At 41.9% G+C, this 23,617-nt stretch overlaps 1 protein-coding gene across 2 annotated transcripts; it reads right to left on the bottom strand.

Moving 5' to 3' along the window:
* Positions 1–1,364: 1,364 nt before the first annotated feature.
* On the bottom strand, positions 1,365–23,265 carry LOC115116481 (acidic leucine-rich nuclear phosphoprotein 32 family member B-like). 2 transcript variants are annotated; one of them, XM_065003837.1, is made up of 7 exons: positions 22,795–23,265; positions 15,881–16,030; positions 3,980–4,102; positions 3,550–3,721; positions 1,848–1,918; positions 1,724–1,766; positions 1,365–1,618 (listed from the first exon to the last, which is right to left on the bottom strand). In XM_065003837.1, exons 1-7 carry the CDS (start codon positions 23,188–23,190, stop codon positions 1,464–1,466), a joined length of 1,110 nt encoding a protein of 369 aa, XP_064859909.1. In that variant the 5' UTR covers positions 23,191–23,265; the 3' UTR covers positions 1,365–1,463. The 2 variants fall into 2 exon arrangements, with proteins under 2 accessions (XP_064859909.1, XP_064859908.1); XM_065003836.1 differs by having other exon boundaries at positions 1,365–1,621.
* Positions 23,266–23,617: the final 352 nt, after the last annotated feature.

A 23,617-nucleotide genomic window follows, 5' to 3' on the forward strand; every position in this document is an offset into this window, starting at 1 on the left:
ACACTGATGTAGAAGTTAAATGATTGAGACAACTTTGCAATTAAACCATGTGTGTGTGCAACCCACTAGGAGGCTGTGAATTGGTTAAACACTGCACTAATGCCAGCAAGCAAAATAAAATCGGCAGTGATGCCCCATTCATGTGCAAATCGGAAATGTCAGACTTGCTAATAGGTTTTAGTTATACACATGCTACGTTCAACCAGTTAGCATTCTGAGTTCCGACCAGCACTTGAATGTGGCATGAGGCCTGGCAGGCTGTCTGGTTGGCAGTAAGTTGCTGGTTGGCTAGCTAGAAATTACGACATGCACAGAAACCTATGACATTTGCCCGTGTGTACTTTTGTTAGGCGGCATAAACAATCACTGATATCTTACAACGTAATCAGATGTATGAATTCAGATCTATTTAATCTATTCAGATCTGTCTCTGTGATACGATCACAGGCACCCTACATCTCTATGACTCCCCACACAGTAGAGTGGACATTGACACAGATACTTGTGACTGTGGCGTCCAACTTGAGAGCACCAGTGTACCATCAGAAGAGGGGACCACCAGTGTGGAGACGCTGCATTCAGACCCAGTAGCTTCGTTCTCCTGTACTGTTGATCCCCAGTTGGACTTGGGGGTTGAGAGACGGGATAGTCATAGCACAGACCCCAGAATACTCCACTCAAAAGACAAATCCAAAGTTCACATCCTCCATCCAGGCGATGCCTCCAGCTCTTATGCTCCTACATACCAAGGCAAAGACATCACCCCTGTGCTGGGGGAGCTCAAGGACTACATCAGCCAGGTAGATGACCACCTAGCCCTGGGAAGCTCTATAGGAAAGTGCCTGTAAAGTAAGCTTTTCACTGTTAGTCTACATCTGTTTACAGAGCAAGTGACAAATAAACTTTGATTTCATGTGTTCCTATTGCCGTCTTTTCACCTTCCCTCCCATTCAAAATAAAATAAGCTGCAACATGTCATCTCGTGGAGTGACTGAAGTATCCATTGAGGTATTTGCTGCATATTGTGTGATGAGTGTTCTCAACTTTTCCCACTGAGGCAACCCATTGCACTCAGCAGGAGTTGAGCGACAGGCACTTGTAGCTACAACCTTGATTTGTGCAACAGTCGGCCACACTGAATCTTAGCTTGCTCTTCACACAGTTGCTATAGCAATACATTTTATTGGTGAAAAAAATAACAGAAAAGATGAAGAGGGAAGAAATAAACCCAACAACAACTTTCTCTTCATAATTCATCCAACAAAATATTAAAAAGCACAGACCCAAAACTAGATACAGTACCTGTCCCAAAGTCCTCACACAGGTATACATAAAGGGGGAGTTGACAGTGAAAAAGTGGAATGCGGAGTGGTGCGCTCCTTGAGGATGGCTCTCGGTTCCATGGGGCGGAGGCAGCTCCACTTGAACCACCTGTCCGGTACAGTCTTTCCCCACACGGGGGCTCAAAGCTGGGGGAGAGACGTGGAGTAGGGAGGGTGTGGGTGGGTGTCAGGGTGGAGAGGGAAGGGGTTGGTAAGTTGATTGGCTTTCTTTTTTTTCTCATAATCATCATTGTCGTTAGGCTCTTGCTTCATCTTCTCTCCTTGGACAGCCTCAACTTCTGGGGGAAATGGGAAAGGGTTATTATATAATACTTCGTAAAGTATCAAAAAGTTAAACTTTTTAACATAAGCTTGTGACAAAAAGTACAAGAATGACATACCATCATCATTGTCGTCCTCATCATCAATACTGAGGTCTTCTTCCTGGGGAGATAGGACAGTGCTTTCAAACCATATCCCCCGTTGATCTTTTGGGTCACAAACAAACCAAAAAACGGGCTTTACCTCTTCGTCGCCGCTGACTTCATCATCCTCCTCGTCAAAGTCTTCCTCCTCTCCATCCTCATCCTTCACTCCTAACATAAAAAAAGCAAAGAAATACATCACACCCACTGTCGAAAAACCCAACACAATAGAATGCATGACAATATCCACGATGTACGAACATGATCTCTAACATGTACTGAAAAAATGTATATATAAAACGCAACATATAAAGTGTTGGTCCCATGTTTCATGAGCTGAAATAAAAGATCCAATAATTTTCCCATTCGCACAAAAAGTGTATTTGTCAAATTTGTTTACATCCCTGTTAGTGAGCATCTCTTTTGTCGAGATAATTATCCACCTGACAGGTGTGGCATATCAAGAAGCTGATTAAACAGCATGATCATTACATAGGTGCACAATGTGCTGGAGAGAATAAAAGACCACTAAAATGTGCAGTTGTCAAAACACAATGCCACAAGTTGAGGAAGCATGCAATTTGCATGCTGATTGCTGAAATGTCCACCAGAGCTGTTGCCAGATAATTGAATGTTCATTGCTCTACCATAAGCCGCCTACATCATTTTAGACAATTTGACAGTACGTTCAACTGGCCTCACAACTGCAGACCGTGTAACCAAGCCAGCCATGACCTCCACATCTGGCTTCATCACCCGCGGGATCATCTGAGACTAGCCACCCGGACAACTAATGACACAGAGTTTGCACAAATGAAGAATGTATGCACAAACTGTATCAGGGAAGCTCATCTACATGCTTGTCGTCCTCACCAGGGTTTTGACCTGACTGCAGTTTGGCGTCATAACCATCTTCAGTGGGCAAATGCTCACCTTTGTGTATTGCGTTGTGTGGACGAGTGGAATGCGGATGTCAACGTTGTGAACATTAGTGGCCCATGGTGGCGGTGGGGTTATGGTATGGGCAGGCATAAGCTATGGACAATGAACACAATTGCATTTTATCAATAGCAATTTGAATGCACAGAGATACCGTGATGAGATCCTGAGGCCCATTGTCATGCCATGCCATTTATCTGCCGCCATTGTCTCGTCTTTCAGCATGATAATGGAGGAGCCCTTGTTGTAAGGATCTGTACACAATTCCTGGAAGCTGAATTTCACAGTTCTTCCATGGCCTGCATACTCTGACATGTAACCCATTGAGCATGTTTGGGATGCTCTGGATCAACTTGTACGACAAGTTCCCGCCAATATCCAGCAATTTCGCACAGCCATTGAAGATGAGTGGGACAACATTCCACAGACCACAATCAACAGCCTGATCAACTCTATCCAACGACCCTACCATTAAGGTATCTGTAACCAACAGATGCATATCTGTATTCCAGTCATGTGAAATCCATAGAATAGGGCCTAATGAATTTATTTCAATGGCTGATTTCCTTATATGAACTAACTCAGTAAAAATAAGAAATTGGTGCATGTTACGTTTATTTTTGTTCAGTGTATAATGATATACCATTTAGTAGATGCTTTTAGCCAAAGTTGCTTGCAGTATTGTGTGCACAAATTTTACATATGGGTGGTCCCGGGAATCAAACCCACTATTATGCCATTGCAAGCGCCACGCTCTACCAACTGAGCTACAGAAGACCCACATTCTCAACTCAAATTACAACTGCATTTTCATTTTCTATTACTTCCTCAAAACATGGAAAAAAAACAAAATGGTTGCCAACCCTCATCGTCGTCGTCCACCCCATCCACGTCAGATGCCTCTCGGTCCTTCACGTCGTACCCGTCCAGGTAGGTGAGCTGAGGGAGCAGCTTGAACACACTCTCCCTGTAGTCGTTCAGGTTGGTCACCTCACAATTGAACAAGTCTAGAGACTTCAGGCTGCCCAGCTTTTTCTGTGGGACCAAATGGGTGTCGGGTAATTAGGGGGTGAACAACACTGCCTGAATAAATCTCTAATTAGATTTTAGAGCACACCGTATCCCCATATAGGCTAGCAAACTAATTTTGACCAGAGCCACATAGGGAAACAAACATCACACTGCCAACTAGGTCTATGGTCAAAACTCTACATAGGGAAAAGTGTCATTTGAGGCATAGCCTGAGACAGTGTTGCACTGTATTGTGCTCTACCGGGAGTTTGGTGTACCTACCAAAGGTTCCAACGTGCTGATGTCTTTCAGTTGGTTCCCGCTTAGATTTAGATGTGTGAGGTTGGGGAGTTTCTCTGCTAACACGTCAAGGCCACCAGAGATTCTGTTGTCACCGAGTTCCAACTGCAACATAATGTGAAGATATACAGTGAGCTCAAAAAGTGTTTGGCCAGTGACATTTGTTGTTTTGACTGTACTCCAGCACTTTGGATTTGAAATTATACAATGACTGTGGTTAAAGTGAATACTGTCAATTTTAAATTTGAGAGTATTTTCAAGTGAGCATTTTAGAAATTACAGCACTTTTTGTACATACAGTATTTCTCCCATTTTAGGGGACCTAAAGTATTGGGACAAATTCACTTGTGTATTAAAGTAGTTAAAAAGTTGAGTATTTGGTCCCATATTCATGGCACGCAATGACTACATCAACATTGTGACAACATTGTGACTCCACAAATTTGTTTGTGAATAATGATGAGAAAGTTAGATGCACAAATAGCATACCCCCAAGACATGCTAACCTCTCACCATTACAATAACAGGAGGTTAGCATTTTTTGGGGGGCTATGATATTTCTGCGTGCCCCTGTGACAACAATGTTGGACCCCCTTGTGGCCCCACTAAATGTGGAGTATGAAATAATTTTTTATGATATGACAACAATAACATCTAATGTAACTGGCCCCTCTAACAGCACAACTGCCCCCCCCCCACAGTTGAAATGGTCTAGAACCGCGACTGGTCATAACTGACAATTAATTGGAAAAAAATAATTACAGGGGCAGTTTGGAAAAAACGAATCCCCTCTAAATCGTTCTCTGGAATAACGGACATTCTAGGGTAATAATTACATAACATTATCTAGTAATACTAGTCCTGTGCGAATAAGGCTAAGCATAATTGTTTAAGAAAATCGAGAGCACAAACCAACTCTGTCTATACTGTAAATCAATAGCCTAACCTGGCTATATAAACCATCCATATAGATCTACAGAAATGACATATTGCTTCTGTTGCCTGTATGTTTAACCTTTTAGTAGCAACGGCAAAATGTATATTTACTCCTAAATAAACACACCCAAAAGTAACTGCTATTCATGTGTAATTACGTGATTCTGACATGCCAAAACTTGGTATATTTGGAAAGAGATCTGGGAGATTTAGGAAATGATCAGACGATAGGAATTACATAGTTCAGAATACACAAGATCAAGCTCAAAGTTTAGTTTTTTTTATTTTGAAAGTAATTTAATTTACAAACTATAAGTGAATTATTGATGCCCAGAGCTGGAAACACGTCAGCTGGCTTCCACAACATGTAAACAATAGCAGGAAAAAAAATGGGATTGAAAGACCTAACCACTAGAAATGGGCAGATGTTTTAGTAAGTGGTGTCAGGTGAGGTCACGGGACGTTTCCAAGTGTCCCTAAAACTCTCCAAAGTGGCATTTGTCTGTAAATTAGACAATTCCAGTGCCACTACATATTTGCCAATCCCTAAATGCTTTTTGTTCAGTATAAAAACACAATTTCTACCATATCAACCTCACTCAAACATTGTGGTGGTGTTATGGGGTATCCGGGGTAAATTCAAGTGTATGAATGCAGTAATTGCACACTGGATGTGCCTAAAAGTTATTGTTCACTATAAAAACAAACTTTCTAAAACACCAACCTCTCAAATATTGTGGTGGTGTCAAGGGACATCTAAGTGTTTTTTCAAGCTCTCCAAAGTACCTGAACCTCTCCAAAGTGCCACCAGAGAGGAGGCTGGTCGTAAACTTTCTCTTGCCTTTTCAGTATTGAGAATAAGTGTCTCAGACATTCCAAACACAAATTATGCGGGAAATGGTTGGTGGGGATTGAAACAATCATGTCATATCATTTAGCATTTTGTGATGTCATTACAGATGGTATAACAATAACTATCTTTAAGAGCTTTCACAATGTAGATATCAGATTTGCATCTAAATGTTCTAAAACGTATGATTAAATATGAAACTAGCTGTGAAAAGATAGCAATGTGACTTTAGCCTTCTAAATGAGAATTGATTGACACCAATCAGGCCCTCGAGGACTGGAGTTGCCCACCCCAGCATTAGACGGACCGGGCAATTTCAACAGAGAGAAGACAGACAAGTGTAAATAAACACATTGCAATTATTTTCAAATGAGCGGTCGTTCATGTGCAATGTATTCACATTCCCATGAGCATAGTTTTCCAACTGTATATACGATGGGTTCCCTCTGTCTCTCCCAGCTCTCTTTCTCCCCACCTCTTTCCATTGTTTAACAAGCCTTCAAATCGGGTTAGTCCACTAGGGACCTTTCATTGCATTGTTAGTAATCAATTCAACCTATATGTATTTCTGTGTATAGTTAGTAAATAAATTAAGCCAATTTTTGTGTCGCTGAATAATTTAGACTATGGTTCGTGCAGATTTATTTAAGAGGTCAAGAATTTAAGAATGAGACTGATGAGGTAATAATGATTAATGGATGACTGGTATGATAATATATTCTTGAGTTAATTCGGAAAACGGTAACTCATTAAACAAACTTTTTCCATGGTACCCCAAGTTACTAATGAGTTAATTGTTACATGATTAATTTAATCACGTAATAATTAGTTATGTGATGACTTATTTTATAAAATCAATTAAATTTAGTCAGGACATACATAAAACAGCTTATCAAACAAACTTGGTTACACACGTGACCTTCACTTAAACAAGGTGCAAAAATAGAAATAAACTGAACTATTTACAAATGGCATTAGTCTTCATTTTACATCCCAGGTGTAGATGACTAGATTTCTTGTGCATGTCGTGATAGTCTGAAGCAGTCCCCTATCAGAAACAAAAAGCATCAGATCTGGCATTTCCCATTTTTCCCCCTTGTGTTTTGGCATTGCAGTTCTTCTTTTATCTTCACAGACACCAGAAATTGCTTTTCCTCTAACACCATGCTCAGAAGGCCCTGGGAAAGGGGTTTGGCTATTTTAACTACTGTGTCAATGTCTGAGACTGTGGAGGATGCCTATCAGAGCATCATGACATTGCAATGCCTTCCTCAACCATGCTCCTGTGACATGGAAATGATTGAATGCCTTATGCTGTGTGGTGAGCATGGTTACTTCCCTAGTGTCCTTCTATTTCACAAAAAGCAGCTTGTTAGTCCTGATCCCAAAAAATGGTCCACTCTCTGCAGTCTTTGCCATGTCGTTTACCTTGGTCTTGGGGAAATCGATTCTGTTAGGACTAATGGTGACACAAGCACCTATTTTCTTTTTCAAGAGGTCTATGAAAAGCATGGGACTACAATAACAATTGTCCACAAAGAAGGGGAAGCCCATCAGCTGCATGAGTCATAACTAAGACCCTTACCAGTGGGTGTGATCGCCTTCATAGATGAAAAATTTGCCCATGTAGGCAGAGGCTGATCGGCTAACACAAAGAGCTTGTAACCCCATTTGGTCAGCTTATTTTTAATATTATGCATCAAGCCAATTCAAGCCTTTGAGACAACCATATGCTCATCTATAGATAGATTTTGAGCAGGCTGGAAATAAGTTTTGCATGCCTCCACCATGTCATGATAAAGGGGCTTGACTCTTGCAAGACGATCATACCCTGAAGTCCCCTTCTGGTCATTCTCCTGATCCTTTTGTGGGTCACTCTGTGACGAGTATGGTTGATGGCCAAGAATAGGTTCACTCATGATGGAGGCGGGAACTCAAACCGATAGAGTGGGGACTTGCTCCAGTTGTCAACTAGTCTTGATACCTTTACCAGTCCCATATAAATCACCAAGGAAAGGTAGTTGAGCATGTCACCCATGGTTTGGTTTCCACCCTGCTGCTTTTTGTCCCCATACTTGTTGGTCTTACTAATTAGTGTTCCCAGTACAGAGGTGGTAAAGTAGAGCTGAAACAGCTGTAAGGGGGTGTATGTTTAATCACTAACCAACTGTGGGCCTTCAGGTTGTTTGGGTATAGACCTAATTTGTTCTGGCTCCTCATCTTCAAGGACTGTATGCCACCGGTCCTCAGTTTCATCTCCCTCTGTTCTGCTGCCTCCACAGCCTCTTTGTTGAGGCCTAGATTTCCTCCCTGCCCCAGCACCTCCAGGTGAACTTACAGAGAGGGGAGTTGTGCCAGGGCCTGCAGTGGGGGAGGTTGAAGGAGTGGGGCCTCAGCAAAACTCAGGAAAAAAAAAAAGAACGTCCCTTTTTCAGGACCCTGTCTTTCAAAGATAATTCGTAAAAATCCAAATAACTTCCCAGATCTTCATTGTAAAGAGTTTAAACATTGTTTATGCTTGTTCATTGAACAAGCATAAACAATCAATGAACATGCAGTGGAACGGCCATTAACTTCTTTGGGACTGGGGGGCAGTATTGAGTAGCTTGGATAAAAAGGTGCCCAGAGTAAACTGCCTGCTACTCAGTCCTAAAAGCTAAAATATGCATATAATTAGTAGATTTGGATAGAAAACACTGAAGTTTCTAAAACTGTTTGAATGATATCTGTGAGTATAACAAAACTCATATAGCAGGCAAAAACCTGAGAAAAAAATCCAACCAGGAAGTGGGAAATCTGAGGTTTGTAGTTTTTCAAGTCATTGCCTATCAAATATACAGTGTCTATGGGGTCATATTGCACTTCCTACGGGACCTGTTGGATCGGAGGGTGAGGGCTAGGGCCATTCCCCCCAAGAAGTGTCCGGGAGCTTGCAGGTGCCTTGGTGGAAGAGTGGGGTAACATCTCACAGCAAGAACTGGCAAATCTGGTGCAGTCCATGAGAAGGAGATGCACTGCAGTACTTAATGCAGCTGGTGGCCTCACTAGATACTGCCTGTTACTTTTGATTTTGAATCCCCCCTTTGTTTAGGGACACATTATTCCATTTTTGTTAGTCACATGTCTGTGGAACTTGTTCAGTTTGTCTCAGTTGTTGAATCTTATGTTCATACAAATATTTACACGTTAAGTTTGCTTAAAATAAAACGCAGTTGACAGTGAAGGACGTTTCTTTTTTTGCTGAGTTTAGATGTCCAAATAAAATGTTATTGGTCACATACACATGGTTAAGAGATGTTAATGCAAGTGTTGCGAAATGCTTGTGCTTCTGGTTCCGACAGTACAGTAATATCTAACAAGTAATCTAACAATTCCCCAACAACCTCAACTAATACACACAAATCTAAAAGGGGTGAATGAGAATATGTACATAAGTATATGGATGAGCGATGGCCGTTGCACCTTCTTCACTACAATGTCTGTGTGTCGACCATTTCAGTTTGTGTGATGTGTACGCCCAGGAACTTAAAAACATTCCACCTTCTCCACTGCTGTCCCTTTGATGTGGATAGGGGGGTGCTCTCTCTGCTGTTTCCTGAAGTCAACGATCATTTCCTTTGTTTTGTTGACTAGTGATGCATTTATTAAAGTGCCCTCATCGCTGAGGCGGTCTCGTCATTGATCAAGCCCACTACTGTTGTGTCGTCTGCAAACTTGATGATGGAGTTGGATGGCCATGCAGTCTGGGTGAACAGCCTTGAGATAGAGAGGGCTGTTTTTTAACTTGTGGGGCCTCAGTGTTGACGGTGCACCTAGTTTCCTGACATTGCCACCCAGGATGAGTTAGTCCAGGATCCAGTTGCACAGGGCGGGGTTGAGACCCAGGGCCTCCAGCTTGATGATGAGCTTGGAGGGTACTATGGTGTTGAATGCTGAGCTGTATTCAATGAACAGCATTCTTACATGGGTATTATTTTTGTCCAGATGGAACAGGGTAGAGTGCAGTGTGATGGCGATTGTGTCATCTGTGGACTTGTTGGGGCAGTATGCAAACTGAAGTGGGTCTAGGATGGCCGGTAAGGTGGCGGTGATATGATCCTTGACTAGCCTCAAAGCACTTCATGATAACAGAAGTGAGTGCTACGGGGCGGTAGTCATTTAGTTTACTTATCTTTGCCTTCTTGGGTACAGGAATAATGGTAGCCATCTTGAAGCATGTGGGGACAACAGACTGGGATAGGGAGCGATTGAATATGTCCGTAAACACATTAGCCAGCTGTCTGTGCATGCTCTGAGGACACAGCTCAGGGTTTGTCTGGGCCAGCAGCCCAGGAGGGTTAAAAACGTTCAAATGTTTTACCACTGCAGTCCCTTTGATGAGGAGTCGGTGTTGCGCTGCTCTGCACTGCATTATCTTCAAAGTGGGCAAGGATTCATTTGTCTTTGACATGGCTTTTTTGTAGTCTGTGATTTCCTGTAGACCCTGCCACACTCCACGTTGTCCTCACTTTGTCCCTGTACTAGCATTGTCTTGTTTGATTGATCAGAGAATAACCACACTGTTTATTGCCATATTTCCAGACCTCATTCCATGCAAATACGGTGGATGATTGAGTTTGGCAAAATGGCATTCATCCATGGTTTCTGGTTGAACAGGTTTTAATAATCAGGAGTTGGCTGACAACATCTCCAACACTTCATTATGGGGCCTCAGTGTTGACATATCAGTCAATGTTGGAGAGGAACATATTCCAGTCCTGGTGATCAAAACAATGTTGAAGTGTGGCGTCCGATTGGTCAAACCAGCATTTAATGGTTCTTGTCCCCGGTAAATCCTGTTTGAGTTTCTGCCTATAAGACCGAACGAACAAGATTTCGGATTTGCCGAAGGGAGGGCGGGGGAGGACTTTATATGCATCATGGAAGTTAGAATAACAGTTGTCGAGAGTATCAGTCCAATCAATATGCTGTCAGAATTTAGGTAGCCTTGTTCTCAAATTTGCTTTGTTAAAATCCCCAGCTACAATAAATGCAGCCTCTGGATACTAGTTTCCAGTTTGCAAACTCCAGTGGGTCTTGAGGGCCGTCTTGGTGGCGGGGAATGATCAGCTTGACTAGCCTCAAAGCATTTCATGATAAATGGCCAGCATTTGATTGTAAGGAATTCTAGGTCGGGTGAGCAGAAGGACTTGAGTTCTTTGCCTTCTTATGATTACCCCATGAGGAACAATGGTAGCCATCTTCCCAGATGTGGGGATCTCAGACTGGGACTATGCAGGGAAGCCCGGTGGCTGAAATGATTCCGACAACATTGGCTATAGGCTAGATTTGTTCCAACCAACCCAATTATTAATTTCATACCCCCCCATGCCATGTAGCTATAGCTCAAACACAGAACAAATCAAAGCTTACCTTGTAAGATGTTTGCTTTAAATGTTGTGTAAAAAAAAAAAAAGACACCCTGCTTTTGCAGATGGGGGCTACCGTTCTCATACCAGACTGCGGCAGGGTAGCCTAGTGGTTAGAGCGTTGGACTAGCAACTGAAAGGTTGCAAGTTCAAATCCCCAAGCTGACAAGGTACAGATCGGTTGTTCTGCCCCTGAACAGGCAGTTAACCCACTGTTCCTAGGCCGTCATTGAAAATAAGAATTTGTTCTTAACTGACTTGCCTAGTTAAATAAAAGGTAAAAAACTGAATTTAGCCGTTTTTAAAATCTTTGCTATGCTGTAATAAAGCCTTACATTTTTTTATCCGTTAGAACAGACTGGGATTACTTATAATTTGGTTGTTTACACTGTTCCAAACAGGCAGAAAAATGACATGGTAATCTAACAGCACCCCTTTGTCATACATAATATGCACGCAGCTCTCGCTCCTATACACTCTTTTTCTTATTATAATGATCATAATTGTAATAAGTAAAGTCGTTATCATTTGTAGGCATAGTATAGTATCCTTGTGTAACCCCCATAGAGCTGTAGACCTAAGAACGCGTCCTGTTAAGTTTTAATACCGTAACTTAGGCCTATATTTCAATATATAGGCTACTGTATCAAATCAATCAATCATTCCTGTCATCACACAGCATACGAAACATTCAGGCTTTGAAACGCAATCAAGCATTTTAGTTTTAAAATGAAATAAAAGGAAGCTTTGAATAATTAACCTAAACAATAAATAAACCGCAATTTACTAATGCATGCAACTGTTTTTAATCTGCTGTAATAAAGGCTATATCATTTTTGTTAGATAAGACTCTGGTACAACACTTAGTGTTGTTTACACTGTTCCAAATGGTCAGATTTTTTTTTGTAATGTTAATGCAACTGTTTGGCACACATAATACTCACACAAGGTGTGCTCCTATACAGCTTTAGCAGGGACAGTGCAATAAACACTTGCTGTGGTGCCTTTTTCTGCAGTAGGGAGGTGAGCGAGACAACATGCACCAGTCACACAGGCACTCCCCGTCATTTTTTTTTAACACTGTTTAACCACAAATGACCGAATCATTTGTGTGGCTTAATTATTTAATCAAACAGTGTGCTTAAAGCATCAGACAAGCTCAGTGCATGTAGTTGGTTTTATTCAAACACATAGGGTGTGTATGTCAATTATGGATAAAGAAGTTTAAACATTGACCAATCGATTGGTCGAAAGAACAGGACGATTCTCGTTTGACCAATATATTTTTATGGGGACAGCCCTAGTAGCATCCACATTAATATAAGCTTAGAAACATCAATCAAATGAATCAATAAAATGTATTTATAAAGCCCTTCTTACATCAGCTGATGTCACAAAGTGATGTACAGAAACCAAGCCTAAAACCCCAACCAGCAAGCAATGCAGGTGTAGAAGCAAGGTGGCTAGGAAAAACTCCCTAGAAGGGAGGCTATGAGGGGTGGCCAGTCCTCTTCTGGCTGTGCCGGGTGGAGATAACAGAACATGGCCAAGAGACATATATTCTTATTTACAAAAAAAGTGACTACAAAATGACAAACCATTAATTTGTATTGGGCACAAAAAATAATGTGAAACAACCCAAACAAACAGCAAACGTATCAAACAAATGTATAGAGTCACAACCCTGATTTAGTCACTGCATGCTATGAATATGGGACCAAATAATTAACTTTGTACTACTTTAATACACATACAGGGCCTTCAGATGTTCCAGCCTGAATTCAACATCGAATAAACACAAAAATGAAAACATGTTTAGAAATTTTTGCAAATGTATTAAATTATATACAGTAATCTCTCATTTACATAAGTATTCACACCCGAGTCAATACTTTGTATAGGCGCCTTCGGCAGTGGTTACAACTGTGAGTCTATCTGGGTAAGTCTAAGACCTTTCCACACTGCGATTGTGCAACATTTGCCCATCATTGTTTTCCAAATTCTTCAAGCTCTGTCAAATTGGTTGTTGATCATTGCTAAACCATTTTCACGTCTTGCCCTAGATTTTAAAGTAGATTTAAGTCAACGCTGTAACTCGGCCACTGAGGAACATTCAATGTCATCTTGGTAAGCAACTTCAGTGTAGATTAGGCCTTGTGTTTTAGGTTATTGTCCAGCTAAAGATGAATTAACCTCCCAGTGGTCTGGTGGAAAGCAGATTGAACCAGGTTTTCCCTGTGCTTAGCACCATTCTGTTTCTTTTCTTTATACTGAAACACGTACCCATCCTTAACTATTACAAGCGTTCCCATTACATGATGCAGCCACCACCATGGTTGAAAATATGGAGAGGTACTCAGTAATGTGTTGTGTTAGGATAAATCCAATACTTTTAATTCAGGGCAAAGTTTATTGCTTTGCAACATTTTTTGCAGTTTTACTTTAGTGCCTTATTGCAAACAGGATGTATGTTTTGAAATATTTTTATTCTATACAGGCTTCCTTATTTTCACTCTGTCAATTAGGTTAGTATTGTGGAGTAACTGATCCATCTTCAGTTCTATCACAGCCATTCATTTGTAAAAAAATATCTAAAAACATAATTCCACTTTGACATTAGGGGGTATTGTCTGTAGGTCTGTGACAAAACAATCTAAATTTAATCCATTTTAAATTCAGGTTGTAACACAAAATGTGGAATAAGTCAAGGGGTGTGAATATTTTCTGAAGGTACAGTAAAAGTGAATGTCCCAATACTTTTGGTCCCCTAAAATGGGCCAACTGTACTGTAATTTCTAAAACGGTTCACCTGATACGGATGAAAATACACTCAAATTAAAGCTGACATTCTGCACTTTAACCTCAGTCACTGTATAATTTCAAATCCAAAGTGCTGGAGTAGAGCCAAAACAAAATTGACACTGTCGCAATACTTTGAGCAGTCACTTCTGTCAAAAAATGCCCAAGCAAGTAACAAATCTTTCAGAAAACAATGACCATGTCCCAAATGGAACCCTATTCCTTACGTAGTGCACTACTTTTGACCAGAACCCTCAAATGTCACTTTACTATAAGTGTAAGCTTGTGTATAAAAAATAAATTAAAAAAAGGGCCCCTCCACACACACCCGGTCAAAAGTTTTAGAACACCTACTCATTCAAGGGTTTTTCTTTATTTTTACATTGTAGAATAATAGTAAATACATCAAAACTATGAAATAACACATATGGAATCATGTAGTAAACAAATAAAATGTTAAAGAAATCAAAATATATTTTATATGAGATTCTGCAACGTAGCCACCCTTTGCCTTGATGACAGCTTTGCACACTCTTGGCATTCTCTAAACCAGCTTTGAGGTCATTTCAATTAACATGTGTGCCTTAAAAGTTCATTTGCGGAATTTCTTTCCTTCTTAATGCATTTGAACCAATCAGTTGTGTTGTGACAAGGTAGGGGAGGTATACAGAAGATAGGGCTATTTGGTAAAAGACAGAGGCCATATTATGGCAAGAACAGCTCAAATAAGCAAAGAGAAACAACAGTCCATTACTTTAAGACATGAAGGTCAGTCAATGCAGAAAATTAAGAACTTTGAACATTTCTTAAAGTGCAGTCACAAAAACCATCAAGAGCTACAATGAAACGGGCTCTCATGAGGACCGTCACAGGAATGGAAGACCGAGTCACCGCTGCTGCAGAGGATAAGTTCATAAGTTACAAGCCTCAGAAATTGCAGCCCAAATAAATTCTTGACAGAGTTCAAGTAACAGTAACATCTCAACATCAACTGTTCAGAGGAGACAGTGAATCGGGCCTTCATGGTCAAATTTCTGCATAGAAACCACTATTAAAGGACACAAATAAGAAAAGACTTGCTTGGGCCAAGAAACACGAGCAATGGACATTAGACCGGTGGAAATCTTTCCTTAGGTCTGATGAATCCAAATGTGAGATTTTTGGTTCCAACCGCCATGTCTTTGTGAGACACAAAGTAGGTGAACGGAAGAGCTTCATGTGTGGTTCCCACTGCGAAGCATGGAGGTGGTGGTTTGATGGCGTGGGGGTGCTTTGCTGGTGACACTGTCAGTGATTTATTTAGAATTCAATGGACACTTAACCAGCATGGCTACCACAGCATTCTGCAGCGATATGCCATCCCATTTAGTTTGCGCTTAGTGGGACTATAATTTGTTTTTCAACAGGACAATGACCCAACACACCTCCTGGCTGTGTATGGGCTATTTGATCAAGATGGAGAGTGATGGAGTGCTGCATCAGATGACCTGGCCTCCACAATCACCCAAACTCAACCAAATTGTGATGGTTTGGGATGAGTTGGACCGCAGAGTGAAGGAAAAGCAGGCAACAAGTGCTCAGCATTTGTGGGAACTCCAAGACTGTTGGAAAAGCATTCCAGGTGAAGCTGGTTGAGAGAATACCAAGAGTGTGCAAAGCTGTCACCAAGGCAAAGGGTGGCTATTTGAAGAATCTCAAACATAAAATCCATTAAGATTTGTTTAACACTTTTTTTGGTTAATGCATATCCATATGTGTTATTTCCAAGTTGATGTCTTCACTATTATTCTACAATGTAGAAAATAGTAAAAATATAGAAAAAATGTTGATTGAGTAGGTGTTCTAAGAGTGAGTGAGTGAGTGTTTGTTTTAAATCAAGCAAAACATTACCTTTTTGAGTTTCCCAAGTCTGGGAAGGTTGGAAACTGAGAATAAGCCAACATTTATCAAACTGAGGAATTCCAGATTGACAAATTCTTCTGTGAGGCCTTCGATTTTCCCTTCATTTGATCTGCTGTTGTCCAGGACAAGTTCCCGTACCTATAAGGATAAAAAATAAATATTGAATGTGTACAATTGTAATCCATGAAATTCAAAGATTCTATTTTTTTTAATGCATGCGTACATTGTTTACAGCTGCACTACAAACTCAATTGAGAATGCAAACTTTATTTTATGCATACATGATAAATAATCATTTGAGTGCTTATTTCTATTTTACAAATGTCCTGAGACACCCTCGGAGAGTGGAGTCTCTGCCAGGGTCTAATTATCTACGGTGACCCTGGAGCAATTAGGGCACACCCACAGATGTTTCACCTTGTCGCCTTTGGGATTTGAACTAGACCCAGTAACTTCATTCAAAACGTGAGGCAAATTGTATTGACTTTATTCACACTTTTGTTTTGGTTCGGTAGCAGCAGGCATCACATGAGGAAGCACATGCCTCCCAGGCAGAAGTTCGGTTAAACCCTCTTTAGAGATTGAGATTCCACATAACTGATTGCATTTGGATGTCATGAAATGGGTCAAATAGTCTTGCAGCAAAGAAACATCTAAGCACTTTAGAAAAAGATCTGATCACATCGATTCTGATTAACAAAGCCATGATTCGATAAAAAAAATGTAAAACCCATTGTCAAATATGCCTCGCTTCGAAGCAAGCAACACTGAAGCATGCACGAGTGCCAACGGTTTTGGATGACTGGATACGGGAGTGTTTTCACACAATCTGAACAAAACCTTTAAACAGGTCAACATTCACAAAGCCGATGGGCCAGAAGGATTACCAGGACGTGTACTCAAAGCATGTGCGGACCAACTGTCAAGTGTCTTCATTGACATTTTCAACCTTTCCCTGACAGTCTGTAATACCTACATGTTTCAAACAGACCCCCGTAGGCCCTGTGCCCAAGGAAGCGAAGGTAATCTGCCTAAATTATTACCGCCCTGTAGCACACATTATGCCCTGAAACTATTCTACCACGCCCAGAAATCTCCTTTTATTTTCTGTCCCCAAAGCACTAGAAGACCAGTTGATAGCCTTTAGCCGTACCCTCATCCTACTCCTCCTCTGTTCCTCGGATGATGTAGAGGTTAGCCCAGGCACTGTGTGTCCCCAGGCGCTCTCATTTGTTGACTTCTGTAACCGTAAAAGCCTTGGTTTCATGCATGTTAACATCAGAAGCCTCCTCCCTAAGTTTGTTTCAATCACTGCTTTAGCACAGTACGCCAACCCTGATGTCCTTGCCGTGTCTGAATCCTGGCTTAAGGGCACCAAAACCCCTGAAATTTCCATCCCCAACTACAACATTTTCCATCAACATAGAACTGCCAAAGGGGGAGGAGTTGCAATCTACTGCAGAGATAGCCTGAAAAGTTGTCTCATACTTTCCAGGTCTATGCCCAAACAGTTCGAGCTTCTAATATATATATATTTTTTTAAATCTCTCCATAAATAAGTCTTGCACTGTTGCCACCTGTTATAGACCCCCCTCAGCTCCCAGCTGTGCCTTGGACACCATATGTGAATTGATTGCCCCCCCATCTATCTTCAGAGTTCATTCTGTTAGGTGACCTAAACTGGATATGCTTAACACCCCAGTAGTCCTTACAATCTAAACTACGGTGGGGAGAACAAGTATTTGATAACCTGCAAAATTGGCAGAGTTTCCTACTTACAAAGCATGTAGAGGTCTGTAATTTTTATCATAGGTACACTTCAACTGTGAGAGACGGAATCTAAAACAAAAATCCAGAAAATCACATTGTATGATTTAAGTAATTCATTTGCATTTTATTGCATGACATAAGCAGAACTTAATATTTGGTATAGAAACCTTTGTTTGCAATTACAGAGATAATATGTTTCCTGTAGTTCTTGAACAGGTTTGCACACACTGCAGCAGGGATTTTGGCCCACTCCTCCATACAGACCTTCTCCAGATCCTTCAGGTTCTGGGCTGTCGCTGGGCAATACAGACTTTCAGCTCCCTCCAAAGATGTTCTATTGGGTTCAGGTCTGGAGACTGGCTAGACCACTCCAGGACCTTGAGATGCTTCTTACGGAGCCACTCCTTAGTTGCCCTGGCTGTGTGTTTTGGGTCGTTGTCATGCTGGAAGACCCAGCCACGACCCATCTTCAATGCTCTTACTGAGGGAAGGAGGTTGTTGGCCAAGATCTCACGATACATGGCCCCATCCATCCTCCCCTCAATACGGTGCAGTCGTCCTGTCCCCTTTGCAGAAAAGCATCCCCGAAGAATGATGTTTCCACCTCCATGCTTCACGGTTGGGATGGTTTTCTTCTTCTTCCTCCAAACACAGCGAGTGGAGTTCAGACCAAAAAGCTCTATTTTTGTCTCATCAGACCACATGACAGTCTCCCATTCCTCCTCTGGATCATCCAGATGGTCATTGGCAAACTTCAGACGGGCCTGGACATGCACTGGCTTGAGCAGGGGGACCTTGCGTGCGCTGCAGGATTTTAATCCATGACGGCGTAGTGTGTTACTAATGGTTTTCTTTGAGACTGTGGTCCCAGCTCTCTTCAAGTCATTGACCAGGTCCTGCCGTGTAGTTCTGGGCTGATCCCTCACCTTCCTTATGATCATTGATGCCCCACAAGGTGAGATCTTGCATGGAGCCCCAGACCGCGGGTGATTGACCGTCATCTTGAACTTCTTCCATTTTCTAATAATTGTGCCATAATTGCGCCAACAGTTGTTGCCTTCTCACCAAGCTGCTTGCCTATTGTCCTGTAGCCCATTCCAGCCTTGTGCAGGTCTACAATTTGATCCCTGATGTCCTTACACAGCTCTCTGGTCTTCGCCATTGTGGAGAGGTTGGAGTCTGTTTGATTGAGGGTGTGGACAGGTGTCTTTTATACAGGTAACGAGTTCAAACAGGTGCAGTTAATGCAGGTAATGAGTGGAGAACAGGAGGGCTTCTTAAAAGAAAAACTAACAGGTCTGTGAGAGCCGGAATTCTTGCTGGTTGGTAGGTGATCAAATACTTATGTCATGCAATAAAATGCAAATTAATTACTTAAACAAATGTATACCATGTGATTTTCTGGATGTTTGTTTTAGATTCCATCTCACACAGTTGAAGTGTACCTATTATAAAAATTACAGACCTCTACATGCTTTGTAAGTAGGAAAACCTGCAAAATCGGCAGTGTATCAAATACTTGTTCTCCCCACTGTAGATGCCCTAAATCTCACAAATTATCAAGGAACCCACCAGGTACAACCATAAATCCGTAAACATGGGCACCCTCAGATATTATCCTGACCAATTTGTCCTCCAAATACACCTCTGCTGTTTTCAATATGAATCTCAGCGATCACTGCCCCATTGCCTGCATCCGCTATCGGTCCACGGTCAAACGACCACCCCTAATCACTGTCAAACGCTCCCTAAAACACTTCTGCGAGCAGGCCTTTCTAATCGACCTGGCCCGGGTATCCTGGAAGGACATTGACTTCATCCAGTCAGTGGAGGATCCCTGTTCGTTCTTTAAAAGTAATTTCCTCACCATCTTAAATAAGCATGCCCCTTTCAAAAAATGTAGAACTAAGAACAGATTTTGCCCTTGGTTTACTCCAGACCTGACTGCCCTTGACCAGCACAAAAACATCCTGTGGAGGACTGCACTAGCATCGAATAGTCCCTGCGATATGCAACTTTTCAGGGAAGTCAGGAACCAATACACACAGTCAGTTTGAAAAAGCTAGCCTTTGCTTTCCTAACAGAAATGTGCATCCTGTAGCTCTAACTCCAAAAAGTTTTGGGACACTAAAGTCCATGGAGCTACCGCGGTCATCACCCTCTTCAAAGGGGGTGACACTCTTGACCCAAACTGTTACAGACCTATATCCATCCTGCCCTGCCTTTCTAAAGCCAAGTTAAACAGAGCACTGACCATTTCGAATCCCACCGTACCTTCTCCGCTGTGCAATCCGGTTTCCGAGCTGGTCACAGATGCACCTCGTCCACGCTCAAGGTACTAAACGATATCATAACTGCCATCAATAAAAGACAGTACTGTGCAGCAGTCTTCATCGACCTGGCCAAGGCTTTTGACTCGGTCAATCACTGTATTCCTATCGGCAGACTCAACAGCCTTGGTTTCTCAAATGACTGCCTCACCTGGTTCATCAACTACTTCTCAGACAGAGTTCAGTGTGTCAAATCGGAGGCCTGTTGTCTGGATCTCTGGCAGTCTATTGGGATACCACAGGGTTCAATTCTCGGGCCGACTCTTTTCTCTGTATACATCAACGATGTCACTCTTGCTGCGGTGGTTCCCTGATCCACCTCTACGCAGACAACACCATTCTGTATACATCTGGCCCTTCTTTGGACACTGTGTTAACAAACCTCCAAACGAGCTTCAATGCCATACAACACTCCTTCCGTGGCCTCCAATTGCTCTTAAACGCTAATAAAACTAAATGCGTGCTCTTCAACCGATGGCTGCCTGCACCGGCCCGCCCGACTAGCATCACTACTCTGGACGGTTCTGACTTAGAATATGTGGACAACTAACTAACTTCAAGCATCAGCTATCTGAGCAGCTTCCGATCGCTGAAGTTGGAGACATATCTCCCTCACTAACTTCAAGCATCTAACTAACTTCCGATCGCTGCAGCTGTACATAGCCCATCTGTAAATGGCCCATTCAACTACCTACCTCATCCCCATATTGTTTTTATTTACTTTTATCACACCAGTATTTCTACTTGCACATCATCATCGGCACATCTATCCCTTCAGTGTTAATTTGCTAAATTGTAATTACTGCGCTACTATGGCAAATTTATTGCCTTACCTCCTTAACCTTAAGCCATTTCCACACACTGTATTTAGACTATTTCAATTGTGTTATTGACTGTACGTTTGTTTAGTCCATGTTTAACTCTGTTGTTTGTGTCGCACTGCTTTGCTTTACTTTGGCCGGGTCGCAGTTGTAAATGAGAACTTGTTCTCAACTAGCCTAACTGGTTAAAAAAAGGTGAAATAAAAATATTTTTAAAAAGCTCATCACTAAGCTAAGGACTCTGGGACTAAACACATCCCTCTGCAACTGGATCCTAGAATTCCTGACGGGCAGTCCCCAGGTGGTAAGAGTAGGCAACAACACGTCTGCCACACTGATCCTTAACACTGGGGCACCTCAGGGGTGTACTTAGTCCCCTCCTGTACTCCCTGTTCAACCACGACTGTGTGGCCAAATGCTTGGTGTCCACGTCACCAGGGTAGCCTAGTGGTTAGAGCGTTGGACTAGTAACCGGAAGGTTGCAAGTTCAAATCCCCCGAGCTGACAAGGTACAAATCTGTCGTTCTGCCCCTGAACAGGCAGTTAACCTACTGTTCCTAGGCCGTCATTGAAAATAAGAATTTGTTCTTAACTGACTTGCCTAGTTAAATAAAGGTAAAATAAATAAATAAACATTGACCCCCCCCATTTGTTTTGTACAATGCTGCTACTCACGGTTTATTATCTATGCAGAGTCACTTTACCCCTAGTGTAACGGATGTGAAACGGCTAGCTTAGTTAGCGGTGCGCGCTAAATAGCGTTTCAATCGGTTACTTGCTCTGAGACCTTGAAGTAGTAGTTCCCCTTGCTCTGCAAGAGCCGCGGCTTTTGTGGAGCGATGGGTAACGATGCTTCGAGGGTGACTGTTGTTGATGTGTGCAGAGGGTCCCTGGTTCACACCCGGGTATGGGCGAGGGGACGGTCTAAAGTTATTCTGTTACACTAGCAACATGTACAAATGACCTTAACTAACCAGTACCCCCGCACACCGACTCAGTACCACCTGTATAAAGCCTCGTTATTGTGTTACTTTTTATAATTTTTTACTTTTATTTTTTAACTTTAGTTTATTTGGTAAATATTTTCTTAACTCTTCTTGAACTGACCTGTTGGTTAAGGGCTTATAGTAAGTAAGCATTTCACAGTAAGGTCTACACTTGTTGTATTCAGCCGATGTGTCAAATAAAGTTTGATTTGAGCATGAAAAACCCAGCAGTGTTGCAATTCTTGACACAAACCGATGTGCCTGGCACCTATTACCATACCCAGCTCAAAGGCAATTACATTTCTGTATTTCTCTTTCACCCTCAGTGGCACAAATAGACAGCATGTCTCAATGGTCTCATGGCTCAACAATCCGTCTCCTCATCTACACTGATTGTGGTGGATTTAACAAGTGACATGGGATCATAGCAGTCACCTGGTCAGTCTCATGGAAAGAGCAGGTGTTCCTACTGTTTTGTATATACACTCTGTGTGTATGGGTCCTTCTATAAATAAAGGGGGCCAACGTATGACATCACGCCTGAAGAATGAAAAAGATAAACATCATTTCTATGCTTTAATAACAAACAATTCACTGACCGCTCGCAACAGATGCGGTAAAGAGGTAATTCGAACTTAAGGCTATTGTTTGTTATTGAGGTAAAATCGGAGTATAATACTTATGATGTCAACCCCAATACATTCATGTCATCGTCACCAATCAACGTAATTAGTTCAAACCGACTGACTACTACCGATTTCTGTATGCTAGCTAGGCTAACCAGTTTATATGAACGGGAGTTAGAAGTTAGCATTTAGCAGTCACTTCTAAGTCTGAAAAGGGACTACTTTTAAATGTTATGCAGCGAAAACAGCCAAATATATCGAAATCGGACCTGATTTGACGAATATCGACTTTTTTGTTAGATCAGATTTGTTGAATGTGCGAAAATCTAGTAAATGTTGGAACGCAGTGTGTTCCATTGACTCCTTTACCTTATCTACACAGGCGGTGTTTTTCCACTCCTCATTTGCCCGCCGTCTGCTGCTATAGCCCATCCGTGACAACGATCGGCGAGTTGTGCATTCAGAGATGCCGTTCTGCACACCACTGTTGTACTGCGCCGTTATTTGTCTAATTGTAGCCCGCCTGTTAGTTTGCACGATTCTTTCCAATCTCATTCGACCCCTCTTATCAACGAGCTGTTTACGCCCACTGGACTGTCGCTGACTGGATGTTTTTTGTTTGTCGCGCCATTCTCGGTAAACCACAGACACTGCTGTGCGTGAAAAGCCCAAGAGTGCGGCTGTTTGTGAGATACTGGACCCTGCGCGCCTGGAACCGACGATCATACCACGCTCAAAGTCCCTTAGATCTCTCTTTTTACCCATTCTAACGTTAAATCGAATAGTTAAGCTGGATGCCCGTCTGCCTGCTTTATAAAGCAAGCCACCGCCACGTGACTCACTGTCTGTAGGAGCAATCCATTTTCGGAAATGGGGTGGTGTTTGCAGCAATCTACGGTCAGGAGAGTATTAGGGCCAAGTGAAGAGAAAAAAATGAGACTTTACAAAAATATAAACACAACATGGAAAGTGTTGGTCCCATGTTTCATGAGCTGAAATTCAAGAGTCCAGAAATGTTCCATATATGCACAAAATGCGTATTTCTCTCAAATAGTGTGCTCAAATTTGTTTACATATCTGTTAGTGAGCAATGTATCCTTTGTCAAGATAATCCATCCACCTGACAGGTGTGGCATATCAAGATGATTAAATAGCATGATCATTGCACCTTGTGCTGGGGACAATAAAAGGC

This window comes from Oncorhynchus nerka, linkage group LG18 (assembly GCF_034236695.1).
Source record: "Oncorhynchus nerka isolate Pitt River linkage group LG18, Oner_Uvic_2.0, whole genome shotgun sequence".
Lineage (NCBI taxonomy): Eukaryota > Metazoa > Chordata > Actinopteri > Salmoniformes > Salmonidae > Oncorhynchus > Oncorhynchus nerka.

Bases quoted from the DNA above. Each gene is read 5' to 3' on its own strand.
- LOC115116481 (XM_065003836.1), bottom strand. From the start codon at position 23,190: ATGGGTAAAAAGAGAGATCTAAGGGACTTTGAGCGTGGTATGATCGTC. The intron at 16,031-22,794 runs GTAAAGGAGTCA...TTATCCTTATAG, and splicing joins ACACCGCCTGTGTAGATAAG to GTACGGGAACTTGTCCTGGA. The intron at 1,622-1,723 runs GTATGTCATTCT...CATTTCCCCCAG, and splicing joins TGAGGACGACAATGATGATG to AAGTTGAGGCTGTCCAAGGA.